General features: G+C 45.4%; 2 protein-coding genes across 7 annotated transcripts in view; both read left to right on the top strand.

Annotated features, from left to right (window-relative positions):
* The first annotated feature begins 6,363 nt into the window (after positions 1-6,363).
* Ss18l2 (SS18 like 2) lies at positions 6,364-9,799 on the top strand. Its single transcript, XM_075964105.1, has 3 exons — positions 6,364-6,523; positions 6,684-6,760; positions 9,530-9,799. The coding sequence occupies exons 1-3, from the start codon at positions 6,455-6,457 to the stop codon at positions 9,615-9,617; spliced, it is 234 nt and encodes a 77-aa protein (XP_075820220.1). The 5' UTR covers positions 6,364-6,454; the 3' UTR covers positions 9,618-9,799.
* Positions 9,800-13,980: 4,181 nt separating this feature from the next.
* Positions 13,981-17,889, top strand: part of Nktr (natural killer cell triggering receptor) — a 37,703-nt gene continuing 33,794 nt past the window's right edge. For 4 of the 6 annotated variants that reach the window (XR_012909923.1, XM_075964099.1, XM_075964098.1 and 1 more), the window contains exons 1-2: positions 13,981-14,484; positions 14,632-14,715. Coding sequence is in view for 4 of the 6 variants with exons in the window: in XM_075964099.1 (XP_075820214.1) it covers positions 14,658-14,715 (58 nt within the window). In the remaining 2 variants the exon portion in view is untranslated. The remainder of the gene's footprint in view (positions 14,485-14,631; positions 14,716-17,889) is intronic. The other 2 variants (XM_075964096.1, XM_075964100.1) reach the window with 2 other exon arrangements.

Genomic DNA, 17,889 nt, shown 5'->3' with positions numbered 1-17,889 from the left:
TCCTGATAAATCCTCATATAGACAGAAACAGCCTTAATAGTTCTGCCTTTGCGGGGAAGCCTAATGCAGGTACAAACTCAGCAAGCGGCTGGATAGACAGGTTGCCATTCCGTAGAGAGAGCCCCGCTGAGTAAAGACTTCTAAAAGGCATTTTTCTTGTGGGTGGAAATGGAAACTGGGCTTACTGTAACCCCAGACAAATTACAAAATGAACACAAGGAGGCTTGTGGTAGTCTAAGATAGCCTCTGGGCATTCCTGGTATTTGAGTCCTGCCAGAATCCCTCCCACACTGAGTCAGAGCTGGTCTGTAACAAGCTTCAGCAAGCCTAGGTCATAGCAGTCTCGGAGGAAAACTGTTAGAGAAAGGAGGCCGGCGCCCTGTCCGCTGTGAGCTTTGTCTAGATGGAGAAATTTTGATGCTCAGCCTCTAAGATTCTGGATTTAGCCAGTGTAGTGGCTCACACCTGTATTGTCTGTATTTGGGAGGCTGGCACAGAAGCATTGTCATGAGTTTGAGTCTAGCCATGGTGAAATAGTGAATTCTAGGCCAACTCGACCACAATCTGCGACCCTAGCTTTAAAAAAAAATCCAACAGTGGGGTTGAAGAGTTGGCTCAGGACTTTAGAGCACGTATTACCCCTGAGGAGGACCTGGGCTTGACTCCCAGCTACCCACAGTAGCAAGCTTTCTTTTGGGCTACCAACCAGTTCCCAAATCATAACACAGACAATTTTTTTTCTTCATTTTGGTTTTTCAAGACGGGGTTTCTATGTCCTGGAACTCGCTTTGTAGACCAGGCTGGCCTCAAACCACAGAAATCAACCTGATACAGAGACTTATTAGTTATGAATGCTCAGTCTTATCGCATGCTTGTCCCACTGGCTCTTAGAACTGATTTCAACCTGTTTCTCTTCACCTCCGTTTTGCCTCAGGGCTTTCATTCTGTTTGTCCTACCCTGTGTGGCCGGCCCCGGGTATCTTCCTCTCTTTCTCTTTCCTCTCCCTCTCTTGAGCCTAAATTCCCCCTCTTATTTATTCTCTCTGTCCACAGCCCCTCCTATCCCTCTACTGCCTAGCTATTGGCCTTTCAGCTTTTTATTAGACCAATCAGGTGCCTTAGGCAGGCACGGTGAAACAGAAACACATCTTTACATAGTGAAACAAATACAGCAGAAACAAATGTTATAGATCTTTGCCTAGTTAAAGTAATATTCCACAATATTTCCCCCTTTTGTCTAAATAAAAAGAAAGATTTTAACTTTAACATAGTACGACTATATACAATAGGAGTAATTATCAAGTAAGAATTACATTTACAATATCCAGTCCATTTTTATTTAGCAAATTCAGAGGAATCACTTTATTATCCAACCTATCTTGATGAGTCCAAAGTTCTGTACCTAATTTACCTTCTATCATAACTAAAGAAAATTGTAACTATAACTATCTAGTCTTCAACTCCATCAAAGATCCCAGAAGGCTGTAACATTACCTGAGTAAACAGGAAGTGCAGAGCAAATATCTTCCCAAACTGTAGAAAGGTCAGAAACATCTCACTGCCTGGACAGTCACCCAAGCTTCCCCTGCAATGCTGGGCCATCCATCGTTGGCCCTCATGATGTGGGAGTGACTTCTTTCTAATCTGTCACTTTCATTGGTTAATTAATAAAGAAACTGCCTAGGCCCATTTGATAGGCCAACCCTTAGGTGGGTGGAGTAAACAGAACAGAATGCTGGGAGACAGAAGCTGAGTCAGTGAGTCGCCATGATTTTCCCACTCCAGACAGCCGCAGGTTAAGATCTTTCCTGGTAAGCCACCTCGTGGGCTATACAGAATATTAGAAATGGGTTAGATCAATATGTAAGAGCTAGCCAATAAGAGGCTGGAACTAATGGGCCAAGCAGTGTTTAAAAGAATACAGTTTCCATGTAATTATTTCGGGTAAAGCTAGCCAGGTGGCAGGACACAGCCCACTGCTCCTATTACAACAGAGTGGCGTTAAGCCTTCGCCTTCACCTTCAGGCCTAGGATATTGGGCAGACTTTTCTATGAAGCAGGAATTTTGAAGGGCTGTCCCACTTTGTCTTGGCAAAGTTCAGCAGTCACTTTCCTTTGTGTTCTGCTTGTCCAGTCTGGACAACATACTGTCAGCAGTAAGACAAGGGCAGTTTCTTGCCCAAATGGCTAGCTTTGCCACAATGAAAGCGAACTCCATATGGAGGTTCTTCAATGCCCGTCATCCTTTTATGAAGTTGATTGGTGCTGCTGGGAGCAGACGTGTCTCACAGTCATGAGAAGCCTTAGGTTATTAAGCATCTTAAATGTCATGTTCTATGGGTTTCTAAAGCATTTGGAGCACATGTATCTATCTAAAATACATCTGTTTAACCTAGAAAACACACTAATATGACTGCAAGCTTAATTATTATAGATGACTAACTACTAACCTGCCTTTCTTAGTTATACATTTCATTTTTCAATGAGCTGCATGCATAAGCACAATACCCCATACAAGAGTAGAAACATACACACAATATAAAAAAATAAATTTGTATCAATATACCAAAATCCACACCAATGAAAAATATTTGAGGTTAATGGTTGTTTTTTTAACCTATATATCTATATGCCCCCCCAAAATGATGACAAACATCTATAAGCTACCAAATGACCAAAAACTACACACCCTGCCTCTTGGGAATGTGGGCATTGCATTCTCCAGACTGCTTCCTGCTGTCTGAGGGCAATGACGTTTGTAGCAAACCTTGAGAAAATTGAGATAATGGTCAAGTCCTGGGAAAACTAACAGTAACATTCATTGCAGTCTCAGAACTGTTCCCATAGTAGAGGGACCAGAATATCTGTCACCTGTCTTATAGTCTTTCTTGGTTTATTTCTTCATGTCTGTAGCCAAGATTTTCAGGAAGTTTCCCCCAATCAAACCTGATCTCTATTAAACCTCAAAGGAATCCACAACCTTTCATTTCCTGTGAAAACAAAAGCATAACCTCTCCCCCATTACCATACATTCTCTGACTTCCATTTTAAAGTTAAGACATTCTGCCGGGCGGTGGTGGGGCACGCCTTTAATCCCAGCACTCGGGAGGCAGAGGCAGGCGGATCTCTGTGAGTTCAAGCCAGCCTGGTCTACAAGAGCTAGTTCCAGGACAGGAACCAAAAGCTACAGAGAAACCCTGTCTCGAAAAATCAAAAAAAATAAAATAAAAAAATAAAGTTAAGACATTCCTAAAGTATCTAGGCTGGTTTACCTTAGCTGTCCCTTGTACAATCAAATGTCTCTCAGCGGCTGTCATTCACTCATGAACATTCAAAAGATCCAAAGTCAACACACCATGCGGGATCCACCTCCCTGTGTATTTTCCTTCTTTGTGGGCCTTTCCTCTTTATATTACTTTCCTCTCTCTTTAAAGACTTTATATTACATCACTCTCTCCTTAAAGACTTTATATTATGTCACTCTCTCTTTAAGGACTTTATTACTTCACTCTCTTTAAAGACTTTACTGTTTTAAACTATTTTTCCCATTACTGTTTATACTTATTTTTTCTTTCTTAAGCCAATGTACATTTTTAAACACACTGTATCCTTTTGCCTATCTGAATCTGACTTATTGCCTGTCTCTAGCCTTTCCTGACCTTGTGAGCCAAACCTTAAACTGCTAAGCAGCTTTGCATTGGCGGTTGGCTCCGTGCCCACTTGGGTCCAGGAAGCCAGGCTTTAGGCCTTGAGGGCCTGGCCAAGAGATTCCTTCAACTGAGAGCTGCATCTAACTGGGAGCTGCATTCAAACCCAAACCCACTCCCCACCACCCACCCCAATCCCGGAAGTTGGTTTTTTACTTAGCTTTTTGTCTCTACTTATCTACTCAAGTGCTTCCTGTACAGCAGAGCTTCTTAAAGGAGCCTTGACCATTTTCTTTTCTTTTTTTTCCCAACTTTCTCAGGCCCTATGTGGAAATTCAGGCCCCACGTTGGAACACCAAATGTATCAAGCTTTCTTCTGGACCACCAACCAGCTCCCAAATCATGGTGTGTGTACACATATGCAGACAGGCACGTGGTGCACCTGCACATATGCAGGCAAAGCATTCATACATAGAAAATAAATCTTTAAAAAACGAGTTGTTTGGTTGTTTTATTTATTTATTTATTCATTTTGCTTTTCAAGACAGGGTTTCTCTGTAACGTTGGAGACTGTCCTGGAACTCACTCTGTAGACCAGGCTGGCCTCGAACTCAAGGGATCCACCTGTTTCTGCCTTCCAAGTGCTGGGATTAAAGGCATGCACCACCACCACCTGGCTTTTAAAAAAATAAAAGTAGAGAGGGCATGGTGGTGGGTGCCTTTAATTCCAGCACTTGGGATGTGGAGGCAGGCATATCTGTGAGTTCAAGGCCAGCCTGGTCTACAGAGTGAGTTAAAGGACAACCAGGGCTCTGTTAGACAGAGAAACCTTGTTGTGAAAAACAAAAACAAATACCAAAGGTAGGTGGCTCGTGGGAGAGCGTCTGCCCGGAATGCATGCCTGAAGTCTTGGGCTCTACCCCTAGCGCCATGTAAACTCCCGCAGAGCCAGCCCTCTAGGGAATCAAGCTCACGGTCATCCCTGGTAAGATTGAAGCCGACCTGGGCTACCTGAGACACTGTCTTAACAAAAATCAAATAAACAAAATAAGATCTTTTCAAATGTGGATGGAGCCTTGGGATATTAGAATTTGAGACGTGAGTGATCTGGCGAGTGTTCCTTCCGTCTGATGCACCTGGTGAGTCTCAGGCACTACCGGAGAATGGATGGGGAAGTGGGGAAGATGAGCTACCCATAATCCCAGCCCTCATCTCCCATCAATGACCACTCATGACCACTTCGTCTTCAGAGGCTTTCCATTCCCAGCCTCTTCGGCTTTTCCACCCCCACAATCTCTACATCTCCACAGACAGCTTCCATGACTAGTTAGTTATAACTTTAGACATTTGATATCTGTCTTCTCCTCCAGATCTTCTGCCTCCCTCTCGAACTGTTCTGGGGAAATCTCTAGTCCAGTGTCCCCTCCTTTGTTCTGTACATTAATCACCTTTAACTTCCTTCCACATAAGTTGGGAGTCCCAGGGTGATCACACTCTCTCTGACGCACTGACAGCCGTGCAAGGGCATCCTTCTGACCCACCTACCATCGATCTCCTGGACCGTAAGTTCTGCTGCACGGAGCTGTGCTCCACACATTGCCAACCTCAGCCAGGTCCTTGATACCACCCAGCAGATGCCGAGTTCAGAGCTGAGTCCTATCACCTCTGCAATCTGACCATCTTCACGCTGAGATGTCTCCTCCCCTGGAGGTCTTGTTCTCAATGGCTGGACCAGTGTCCTCTCCTGCACCTGCCCCTCCTCAACACCATCTCCTGCTAAAGTCATTCCTCCACTGTCTTCACAGAACGGTTGAGGGAAGAGTGGCGTTAAGCAAGGTCTCCATCCTGCTATTCATGGCTCTACGTTTGCCCATGCTGTCTTCTACAGGATCTCTGGGAGATTCCTAAGGGGAGAGAACCTGATGAGGGGACTTGAGAGGCAAGGAGACCAGAGTCCTGACTCCACTCAGGCAGGTCACCCCAACTTCTCTCATTGAATCCCCATGCTGGGAAATGAGGTGGAAGCTGATGCTTTACAAGCCTGAAGGGGGTTGGGGGTGGGCGGGAGGGATGGGGAGGACCTGTTATAGGGCAGAGAAACGAAGCTCTTCGAAGTCCCTCGATATCTTCACACTAAATGAAGTTTAGAGCCACATTGCCCAGGCTCAGAGTCTGACGGTCATTTGACCAGGAGGATTAGATAAAATGCATCTATTTTTTGATCTGTAAAATGGAGAAAATACTAGTATCTTTTAGGGTTGCAACAAACAATTAGTACAGTTCATGGGTATCTGCCACGTGTGTGTGGGTGCCCAGGCAGGCCAGAAGAGAGCGTTAGATTTCGTAGAGCTGAAGTTACAGGGGTGCTTGGAATCTTGTCCTCTGTAAGAGCAGATAAGTTTCTTAACACTGGCCCCTAATACGCAATCTCTTCTTGTCCAGAGAGAATCTAGGCTCATTCAAGTATTTTCCAGGCTAAGAGGAAAATTAATATCAGACTTTCTGGTTTGATCTGAACTGTGTTTCTTTCTGAGTTTCTTCAGAAAGGTCCTTGGAGCCAGGCTGCTGGAGAGGCGGGTCAGTCCGTGGCTATCAATCACCAGCTAAGTCCCGCCCTCAGAGTAGCGTCACAGTTTGTGTGTCCAATCATGAACAAAGCCCCGCCCCACAGCGAATTATTATTTTTCTTGCCCCGCCTTCCTGGGGCGGGGACGGACCCCGCGGCGTCAGTTTCGCGTCAGTAGCACGCGCGTCAGCAGCTCGCGACGGTGCTGCTCCCTGCTCGGGATTCCGAGCTTACTCTCAGCATGTCGGTCATCTTCGCCCCTGACTGGCTTCGCGGCAAGGCTAAGGTCAACCAGGAGACCATCCAGCGGGTGAGCGTCCCCGAGGAGGGGTCCTGGTACTGGCGTTTCCTGCAGGGGCCGGACCGCGGTGGGGACAGCCTGGATGCGGGGTAGGGATGGGAGCTGGGTCAGATCGGCGCCTGCTCGGGGCCCCCACCTGATGGCACCCTACACTTCGCCCGCCTTTCAGCTCCTGGAGGAGAATGACCAGCTGATCCGCTGTATCGTGGAGTATCAGAACAAGGGCCGAGCGAACGAGTGCGTCCAGTAAGTGCACCGGGGACGTGTGGCAGTCTGGGTGATGGATCACCTGTGAGAAAAGGGAGGTGCGGAAGAGGTTACTTCGCCTCGGTGACGCTGCATGCCTACTGTCGTAGTTCCTGTTAGGCTGCAGCGTGAGGATGGCCACAAGAGTAAGGCGAGCTAAGACTACATAGCCAGACTCTGTGTCCCCTGCCCTCTTTAGGTTATTTATTATTTACTTGCTACTCAAGACCACAGAGATAGTTTATGGTAGAACCTGGACTTATTCAGGCTTTCACATAAGCCCTGCCAACTGATGACAGGGAAGCATCCGAAAGCTAGGCTCAGATAAGTACCGTGGTCTCTTGATTCGTGGATTTCATGTCCATTCCCAATAATAAGTCAGAGCATTTGATTAACTAGACGTCAGTCTGTGAGAAATACACATGGACAACAAAGGGATTTCCAAATTAAACTAAAGGTTAATTCAATCCGGGCGGTGGTGGCGCACACCTTTAATCCCAGCGCCCAGGAGGCAGAGGCAGACGGATCTCTGTGAGTTCGAGGCCAACCTGGTCTACAAGAGCTAGTTCCAGGACAGGTTCCAAAGCTACAGAGAAACCCTGTCTTGAAAAAACAAAACAAAACAATAGTTATTCAGGATAGAATTAATGTGCTTTCTATGGTGCATCAGAATGGGACCCTTTTCTAAATTTGGTCCAAGAATTAGCCACCTGCAACCCTCTCTAAATACCTCAGTGGGACAGCAGAATTTCCATTTTGAGGTATTTATGTTTGACTCCAACATTTGGTGGTTTGCTGTTTTACAGTTTTACACGTTCTCATGTTTAGAAAATGCCTGCCAGCCGCACATTTTTCTTTCCTACATTGACTCTTATGCAGTGGTAGGAAAGCCCTACAAATCTCCTATCCTGCTTTTTCACATTGTGGAGGTTGCACTTCCCAAGTCTGATAATTCTTCCTGAATGGCAAGCACTTGAGAATTGCTGCAGTCATATGCTCACCTTGATCATAGAAGGGGCTCCTCTCTCTCTCTCTCTCTCTCTCTCTCTCTCTCTCTCTCTCTCTCTCTCTCTCTCCAAGGTTTCTCTATGAGGTTGCTCTATAGGGCAGGCTGACATTGAACTCAGAGATTTACCTGCCTCTGCCTCCCAAGTGTTGGGTGTACAACAGACTAGGAATTGTTGTTTGCTGTACTGGGGAATAAGAAGCACAAAAGATTCCAAATCTCTTGTGGAGCTGACATTCTAGAGTCTAGAGTCCAAAGGAAGGGATGGAAAGTTGGCTCAGAGGTTAAGAGCACTTGTTGCTCTTGCAGAGGACCCAGGTTCAATTCCCAGTAGTAGTGGCTCACAACCATCTGTAACTATAGTCAGGGGATTTGATGCCCTGGGCACCAGGCATGTACGTGGGACCCATACATACATGCAGGCAGGCAAAACACACATAGAATCCAGAGGGAAGACATTTAATCATAAGTGCTTTGATGGGATAAAGCAGGGGTCTGATAGAGCACCTTGCCTGTCTGCACAGGAGATTCAGAGTTCAATTTCCAGTAGCACAAAAATCAAACAGGGTAAGTGGGGAGTGGGGTGCAGAGTGTCTCTAATAAGGTAGCATTGGGTGAAAACCTGAGCCCCAGAGGTAAGTAAGGGAGGGTAAAGGTACTGAATAAACACAGGGCATGTCTAGGAGACCCTGGGCTCAGAAGTTAGCAAAGGGAAGGCCATAGGAAATGAGCACACAGAAGTAAGTGGAGAGACCTATCACCTAAGACCTCGTAGGAAGGAGGTGGCATCTTTAGGGGGGTTTAGAACAGTTATGGAATTATGCTGTCATCCCTCCAACTCTGGGAATACAGCAGGGTTTCGGCCGGGCGGTGGTGGCGCACACCTTTAATCGCAGCACTCGGGAGGCAGAGGCAGTGTGATCTACAGAGCGAGTTCCAGGACAGGTAGGCCATGGGCTGAGGAAACTGCTATTGTAGTCCCAACAAAGAAGTCATGGTTGGTTGAACTAGAGGGCATCTGTGTGAGTGAAAGGAGAATGGATGAGAGTCTAAGGTAAACGAAAGGTTGCTGAAATGAGGTGTTGTTGGGGAATATTAAGGTGTGTTACTTTTGTTTATGTTGCGTTTGTTTAACTCTATGAAGCTGTGGTGTTACTTGTCTAAAACTCCTGATGGTCTAATAAAGATCTGAACAGTCAATAGTGAGGCAGGAGAGAGGCTAGGCGGGCTGGCAGGCAGAGAAGATAAATATAGAAGGAGAAATCTTAGAGGAAAGGAAGAAGGAGCAAGATAGAACAAGAAGAGGAGGACGTCAGGGGCCAGCCACCCAGCTAGCTGCACAGCCAGACAGGGAGTAAGAAGGAAAGAAAAGATATACAGGAATAGAGAAAGATAAAAGCCCCAAGGCCAATGATAGGTGGGATTATTAGTTAAGAAAAGCTGGCAAGAAACAAGTCAAGCTAAGGCTGGGCATTTGTAACTAAGAATAAGCCTCCATGTATGATTTTTTTGGAAGCTGGGTGGTAGGCACCCCCCAAGAGAGCCCAAAATAGTAAAGAATAAAAAACAACCAATAACAAGGTATGTTGATGCACTTGGGAAGGCAGAGGCAGGTGGGTCAAAAGCAAAATAAATAAATAATAAAAAGAGGGTTTATGACCTGTGTCATTCAGGGGAATACCATTCCAGCACAGTGAGCCAGTTCTCTTCTAGCTGGTATGGTGAGTAAACACGAGCCTCTAATCCTTGTCTTTCACTGACAGGTACCAGCACGTGTTGCACAGAAATCTCATTTACCTAGCTACCATCGCAGATGCCAACACAAGCAGCCTCACGAAGGCAGTGGAGTAACTCCAGGAGGCTGTTGCCAGGATCTTCTGTGAAATAGAGACACAGTTGTCAGGGACTAAGCTGCTTAGAACACGGGCAAAAAGGCTGTGATTCGTTTGGACTCTGAAGAAAGTTGCTACTAACTCCTCTATATCTTAGTGTAAATATTTTAGTAATAAAACAGATCCCACAGTAAAACGGAATGGAGGCAATGTGGCAACAGTGCCATTGTCATGGTCAACAAAATCAATAGTGCTTCTTAATTCTCTGGTATCAAATGATAACCAGTCTTTCTCTGTCCCACCAGCCAGCTCTCAGACAACGACACAGAGACTTGTTAGTTATGAAACCTTGGTCTTGCTAGCTCTATTAACTTAAATTAATACATTTCTATTAATCCTCACTCTGTCACACGCTGCCCACCCTGCTTCCATGTCCCCTGGCATCTCATCTGCACTTCATCCCACTTCCTCCTCTCCTCCGGAAAGTCCTGCCTCTTCCTCCTGCCCAGCTATTAACTGTTCAGCCCATTATTTTTTTTTAAATATTTATTTATTTATTTATTATGTAGACAATATTCTGTCTGTGTATATGCCTGAAGGCCAGAAGAGGGCGCCAGACCTCTTTACAGATGGTTGTGAGCCACCATGTGGTTACTGGGAATTGAACTCAGGACCTTTGGAAAAGCAGGCAATGCTCTTAACCACTGTGCCATCTCTCCAGCCCCCTGTTCAGCTCTTTATTACGCCAATCACAGCAATATACCTTCACACAGTATACAAGTATCCCACAACAGTGACGTTCACTTCTCTTTGTGATATATCCCATATCAGCTGAGGCTGTCTTACAGCATGTTTTCACACTATTTCAAATCTACGCTATAAAAAATGCCCAAGTTTCTTTTCAGGGAGAGAGGTTGAAGCAAAAATCCCTGCTTAAGGCTGAATTACACATCAAAGAGAATCAAGCAAAGGGTGCATTCAGAGCTGAGAAGCAAATAATAGTAATAATAATAATAATTTAATAGCCAGCACTAGGCACATCTGGGAGATAGAGGCAGGAGGTCGAGGTCAGCCTAGGCCACATGAGATCCTGAAAAAGGGAAAATGTATTTGTTAGCATATAAAAAATAGGTTTAACAAAAAAAAAAAAAGACTCCAGACTGTGTGTGCCCCAGGTCCATAAGTACCATTCACATGGCCTGCTGCCGACCTTGGCAGTTTCACCCTCTCCGAATCTATATTATTGCTTTGCTTTGAATAAAGTTATCGTACTAATTTTGCAAAAAAAAAAAAACAATGACTTTTTTGTTGTTGTTTGGTTTTTAAGACAGGGTTTCTCTCTATTGTCTGCTGTCCTGGAACTCTCTGTAGACCAGGCTGGCTTCGAACTCACAGAGCAATGGCATTTTCATAGTTACACATAATGTATTTTGATCCTATTCACTTCTATTACTCTTGTTTGACCCCTTGCTATTTGAAAGCTTGATCTATAACATAGATGCAATTGAAAGGTATGTTGCGTTTGTGCTGTGGAACAGTCGGCCATGAAGGTCAGATGCCAAATGTATCAGTCTGCTCTCTGTTGAAGTGATACAACACCGTGACAAAAGCAGCTTTTGGAGGAAAGAGTTTATTTCCTTAAACGTCCCAGTCCACCACGAAGAGAAGTGAGGGCAGGAACTGAAACAGAGGCTGTGGCAGACAGGTTTACTGGCTTCCTCTCTTGTTGGAAAGACTGAAATCTGTTAGTTGCTCAGCCCCAGAGGTTGGCTATCTCATCAGTCCCAATCATACACTGGAGGCCTGGAAGATTCCTGGAGCTGCTGCTCTTGTCTATGTTGGAATCCCAAATAAGTTGGTTTAATATCAACCAGCATAGGGCAGATGAACTCGCCAGAGACAGTGAAAGCAAGCAAAAGTCAAAGTTTCCTTCTGGGTCTTTTTATCTGGAAAAAGAAAAGTATGACTCAGATTTGGGATGAATCTTCTTTTGAATAATCCAATCAAAAATCCCTCAACAGAGTGTCCAGCGGCTTGGATTTTGGTTGGTTCCGGTTGCAAGCAAGTTGATAACCAAAGCAGACCATTATAGGATGATTCTACAGACAGGAGGTACTAGCAGTCACCAGACTGACAATGTAGAGGTGTCCAGAGTAGGGGTTAAGGGTGGAGGGAGAAGGGATTATGGCTGCACCACTGAACTGTACTTAAAAATGGTAACAATAATATAACACAGGCTTTTACAATTGTATAAAACAATTTTGTAAGAATGGCGGTGTGTCACTTATAATCATATGTCATCATAAAGCCCAGTACTTAAGGTTGAAAAGCTTTCAACAAATGGCCATGGAACACAGGCCTCCAAGATTTGAGTCCCACTGTACCCGACACACGAAGACTATTTATTATGTAATATTTTTATTGATTATTTGGAAATTTCACATAATGTACTCTGAGCATATTCACATCCAGCCCTCCCAGGTCTATCCCTAAACTTTGTGATTGTCCCCAAAACAGAAGGAAAAAAAAGTTCAATTTTGTGTTGCTCATATACTCACTAGAGCATGGTCAAAGTCCCAGCGGCCAGCCCCTTAAAGAAGACTGTCCTTCCCCACCTCCACCAGAAGCCATCAGATCTGAAGAGCTGCACTTCAGCATCTTTACCACCATTTTTAATGGTTCTCCGAAGACTGAATTTAAACATAAAAGGAGAAACTTAAATTCCTAGATGACAACAGGAGAAAGTTTTCATGAATTTGAAGTCTATATCCATTTTCCTTCTCCCCATTTCTCTGTCCTCCCTCTTCCTTTCTTCTCTTCTCCCTTCCATGTTGTAAATGGAACCCAGTCCATCACACACTCTAAGCAAGTCCTCTACCACTGAGCTATATCCCCAGCCTCCAGGAACTCCTGCATGCAGAAGCACAAACTGAAACAAAACCCGGGATCAACTGAGCACTATAATAAACTCTGGCAGAGGCATCCTTCAGGGTCTAGCCCTGATAAAGCAGTCCTTAGCCCTTGCCAAGGAAGCCAAAACCATGGCAGAAAACCACACCCATCAAAATGGAGAGTCCAACTTCAGAATACCTACAAAACAACTCCCACACCTAATGCTCAGGGAATGTTGCCCAAGAGAGGACAGACTAAGAGACAGAGAATTGGGGAGTTTGTTGTGTGATTGTCTCCTAGTAATGTCAGAAGCTACACCCATAGATCTCACCAACAAGACTGCTTAGACAGCTGAACAGGGCCAACAGCAGAATGCCAAACTGGACAGGAGACAGCCCATGAGTCCTCAGCCCCACACAAAGAGCTACAGACAACCAAGGAATGCTGCATGGGAGAAATTGGCTTCCTCGGGGAAGAGTACACTAAACCAAGTGGTCATCCAATGTCAAATGGTCAGCCCTGAAAACATACATGCAAGTAACATACGAACTGAGCAGGCTGTATGTAAGGATATATATGTACGTTCATATACATACATATATTTAGCAGCAATTAATGAAAAAAGAAGCCATGGATTTGGTGAGAGCAAAGGCTATATGGAAGGGCTTGGAGGGAGGAAAGAGAAGTCGAATGCGGTATAAATTGTAGTCCCCCAAATAAAAGAAATAATTTTTTAAACTATCAAAAATATTATAAAACTCTTATGAATAACTTTCAGCTCTAGGAAATAACATTTTTGTTTTTGTTGATAAAAGAATTAAAAAAAAAATCTTTTGCAGAAGACAGTCGAAAGCAATGAAATGCCAAGGCCAAGATTGTGAGAAAGAATTCGCCATCATAACCAGCAAGAATTACACATATCTATCTTCCTAACAAAGCATTTGTACCCTGAGCTCTTCACATCTCATAGACAAGGAGCTAGATTTAAAAGGTTTGTGACAAGGATTCCAAAATCCTGGAAGTGACACTTGACAGAAGAGGCAGAATGGCCAGTAAGGACAGAAACAGAGCTGTTCCTCTGAGGTTGGAGCGAAGGTGGGGACGAACCTTCCAAAACAGGGTAAGGTTTGCTTGTATATTTTTTATTTCACATTTTTATGTGTGTACCTGGGAATCAATCTCCTGGAACTGTGACAGAATTTGTGAGCCCCCTGATGTGGGTGCTGGGAGCTGAACCCAGGTCTTCTACAAGAACAGTAAGCACTCTTTTCTATTTTTATATACTTATTTATCTTTTTTGTTGTTGTTGTTTTTTTTTTTTTTTGGTTTTTCGAGACAGGGTTTCTCTGTGGCTTTGGAGCCTGTCCTGGAACTAGCTCTGTAGACCAGGCTGGTCTCGAACTCACAGAGATCCACCTGCCTCTGCCTCCCGAGTGCTGGGATTAAAGGCGTGCGCCACCACCGCCCGGCTTTATTTATCTTTTTTGATTTACTTATCGCTACATAGCCCTGGCTGTCTTGGAACTCACAGAGACCCGCTTGCCTCGGCCTCCCGACTGTGGGATTAAAGGCGTGCGCCACCACCGCCCAGCACTCGAGAGTCTTTTAACTCGACACACAGCGTAAGGACATTTATTGAAGCCCGTTTTATTTATCCACCCGGAGGGAGAAAACTAGCCAAGTGCCACGACGGCTCCGGACACGTCCACTTCACTACCGCCTTCGTTCTCCGGCCCGACGACCTGAACTCTCGCGATGCCGGGCGAGCCGCGGTTGACAGCTGGCACACGTCTGCGGGCTTGGGATTGGACCGCTGGCTCGGAGGGGCGGGGCGTGGAGGGACTCTCGCGAGCTTTACCTCCAGTCTCGCGAGCCTTGGCGTGGCACTGGGCGGCTGGCCCCGGCCCTGAGGAGGTGGCGTTCCGTTGGTGACGTTGGGCTCCGGCGGCGCCGGCAGGGCGTTCTCCTGCGCTGACCCGGAGCTGTGCGGCCAGGTGAGGAGTTCAACGGGAGTGCGGGCGGCCGCGGCCGGGGCCGGGGCGGGCGGGAGGGCGGGAGGCCTCCCGGCGGCCGCGCCCCTGTCGGGCGGGCCCGGCTCCGCCCCGCTCGCCAGCCCTCAGCGTCCTCCTCCCTGTCCGCAGCTCCCGCCGCCGCCGCCGAGCTCGCGATGGGCGCCCAGGACCGGCCGCAGTGCCACTTCGACATCGAGATCAACCGAGAACCGGGTGAGCTGGGGCCGGCCGCGGGTGGCGGAGTGCGCTGCGGGGCCGGCCGGGAGGGGTAGCAGCGGGGAGGAGCGGACGGGCGGCCTCCCGCAGCCCCGGCGGTGCGTGTCCCTCGGAGTCCAGCCTGGCTGGTCAGCGCTGCGAAGTTGCCGTGGTCACGAGCCGGGCACCCGCCTCGCAGTTTCCCTTGAGAGTCTTCGCCCAGGATTTCGTGACTCAGGGGACAGAACGGCTCGTGTGTGTCCTGTAGCCCCTGAATTGCATCGTGGATACGCTGCAGCTGTGTGTTTTTGTCATAGGAATTCCATAGTGTTCAGCCATTCATTAATACACATGCATACACATAGACACGCACAGACGTACACATACATGCGTGCACGTGTACACACACGCACAAATAAGACATACATGTGTACAGCATATACATACATACATACATATAAACACACACACCCCTCCCTGATATCTTGTTTCAGGCACAGCGTTCTTTTGTTTTTCGAGACAGGGTTTTTCTGTATAGCCCTGCCTGTCCTGGAACTCACGCTGTAGATCAGACTGGCCTCGAACTCAGATCCGCCTCCTGCTGCCTCCCGAGCACTAGGGTTTCAAACGTGTGCCACCACACCCGGCTATGCTAAAGAGTTCTAAACTGCAGAAATTTTAACTGGAAGTGTGTTGTGTGTGCCACATTTTATATTGTGGATTTCTTAGAAGAGCTCGTCCTGGGCTTGCCCTTCGGTACAGTAGTGAGAACAGAGCTCCCGTTCTTACGTTTGCATCCTGTTGGAAGAAGACGGGCAGTAGACAGAGGGTCAAACATGGTCGGTCTAGTGGTGCTGTTCAGTAAGGTGGTGAGAAAATGGCATTTCAGGATGGGAAGCTGAGCCTTGTGGCTGTATTTGAGAACTGCTTCGCAGTGGACAGCAGTTTGCATAGGTGCTGAGACAGTACTTGTGTTTTTAAGGGAAAGTAAAATCCAGTGTGGCTGGAATAGAGGGAAGAGAATAAGGAGACCCCTGACTCCATGACTGAGGAAGACGATGCAGGGTTCTGAACAAAGAAATGAAGTGATCCTAAAGGTTTTGTTTCTCCCGTTTGACATTCCAACCTTACTGTTTTTGCAATTCATTCAGCATTTACCAGACTTACTGTGAAGACTTTTTCCACAGATCTTTGCATACCTAATGTGTGAGCATACTCAGAAAACAATAATTAGTTACTTAGGAATATACTTGGAAGTATTTTTTTAGAATGACCAAATATTTTTTTTGGGGGGGGGTGTGTGTGTGCAGTTCTGGCTACCCTGGAATTCATTCTCTAGTCCAGGTTGGTCTCAACTTCACAGAGATCCGCTTGCCTCTGCTGGGATTAAAGGCATGCACCACCAGTGCCCAGCTTGTTTTTAACTCTAAAAACAAGTAAAACCTGTGTTATCTGGATCCTGGGTTAACTACTGAACAAGGATGAAGAATTAAGAATCAGACAGGAATATGGTTGAGTGGGAGAGTGCTCGCCTATCATGTGTAAGGCTCCAAGTTCACTTCTATGAATCACCAATACAGTACCTGATTTACTTTGATAACCAGAGGTGATACGGAAATCAAGATATACAACATAGTGTGTATTTTCAATTACCACCAGTACAAATGCAAAACAGATTAGTTTTTGAATTATAAAACTTCTGAATGAATGCAAATACAGATTTAACAGAGGAAAACCTTTACATTGAATAATAGGTTTTCTGTATGAATTCAGTAAGTAATTCTTTTTGAAATTAATTTTGTAACTGTTCTTTTGTTATTAAGGTTCTTAGTGAAGATTTTAATTTCTGTGATAGGTATAGGAGTATTCATTCACGTCTGTTACTCATTGACGTAGTATTGGTAGTTTGTAGCTTTTAAGAAACTAATGCATTTCTCTAATTTGTTTGATTTGTGTGCATAGGCACTATCTGCCATGATCTTAGTCATAGCTCCCCTTACTCCTGATTGAAAATGTGTTGTTTACTGCTCTACTGGCAGCATGAACCTGGGAGAGTGGGGCCTAAAAATGAGGTGGACTAAAGTCTCATGCAATAGCCAGCGCATCAGACAGTTTATACTCTGAGGGTTAAGAGTCACAGGAGTGAAGTGTGCAGTCACAAGGACAACCCACTCATGACAAAGACATGTTTTTTCCATGGAGGCAGATAAACAAACAATAGCCAGTTGTAATCAGTAATCTAAAGTGCACTCTTGTCTGTCACACCTGGGAGGGTCACGGGCGCACATTCCAAGAACAGTTCCTGTTTTTGAAGGAACTGAGGTCACAGGACTGTTGTCTTTTTTCCTTAGAGTTTTCTCACAAGCACATTGACCTGCTGAGACCTCTCAGCAGCTCCTCTTTTAGTTTTCTTAAGAATCTGGCCTGGGAGTTTGTAAATTTAAGGCCCTCCTGAGCTACGAATTGAGTTTGAACCTTGAGACCAGCCTGAGCAACTTAACAGAGACTGTGTCTCAAAAAGCGTAAAGAGAGTACTGGCAGAGTGGCTAGACTTGAAGGCTAATGAACCAAGGTTTTACTGTTTTTGGTCTTGTGTGTGTGTGTGTTTATAAAAACTTGAGGGATGAAGTTTACTTTTTTTTTTTTGATGTTTACTTTTTATTCCTTGTTTTATCTTTTACTTTTTACTTTTGATACCTAGGGCATCAGGCATGTTGACCAGTGCTCTTCCGCTGAACCACCTACTCAGTCCCTCCCTTTCCACCTGCTCTGAGCCCTGTTTTTTTTCTTTTTGGTTTGTTTTATGACCAGAGCTTATGTTTGTCACTGAAAATAAACTACTGAAGCATATTACTTCCTTCCCATCAGAGACTGTATCTTCAGAATGCCTCCTGTTCCAAATTCTAAACGCTGGAAGTGTCAAATATTCCCTGTTTTCTATAAAATAATGCCATTCAATTAAGCTGTTTCTTGAAAGCTACAGTTTGTTTCACAAATGATCTTACTTCAGGTTAATATTTCGTTGTACAGTGGTCAGTTTTTGTATAGGATTTGCTCTGTAGTAAACTAACTCAAATTATACTTCCCTCTCTCTCTTTGTGTGGTTTTTTCGAGACAGTTTCTCTGGCTGTCCTGGAACTCGAATTTTTATCAGGTTGGCCTCAGATTCACAAAGATTCCCCTCCTTTTGCC

Source organism: Microtus pennsylvanicus, chromosome 3, assembly GCF_037038515.1.
Source record: "Microtus pennsylvanicus isolate mMicPen1 chromosome 3, mMicPen1.hap1, whole genome shotgun sequence".
Lineage (NCBI taxonomy): Eukaryota > Metazoa > Chordata > Mammalia > Rodentia > Cricetidae > Microtus > Microtus pennsylvanicus.
The sequence above is the reverse complement of the archived record's forward strand: the minus strand, read 5'-3'. Positions and strand labels throughout refer to the sequence as shown.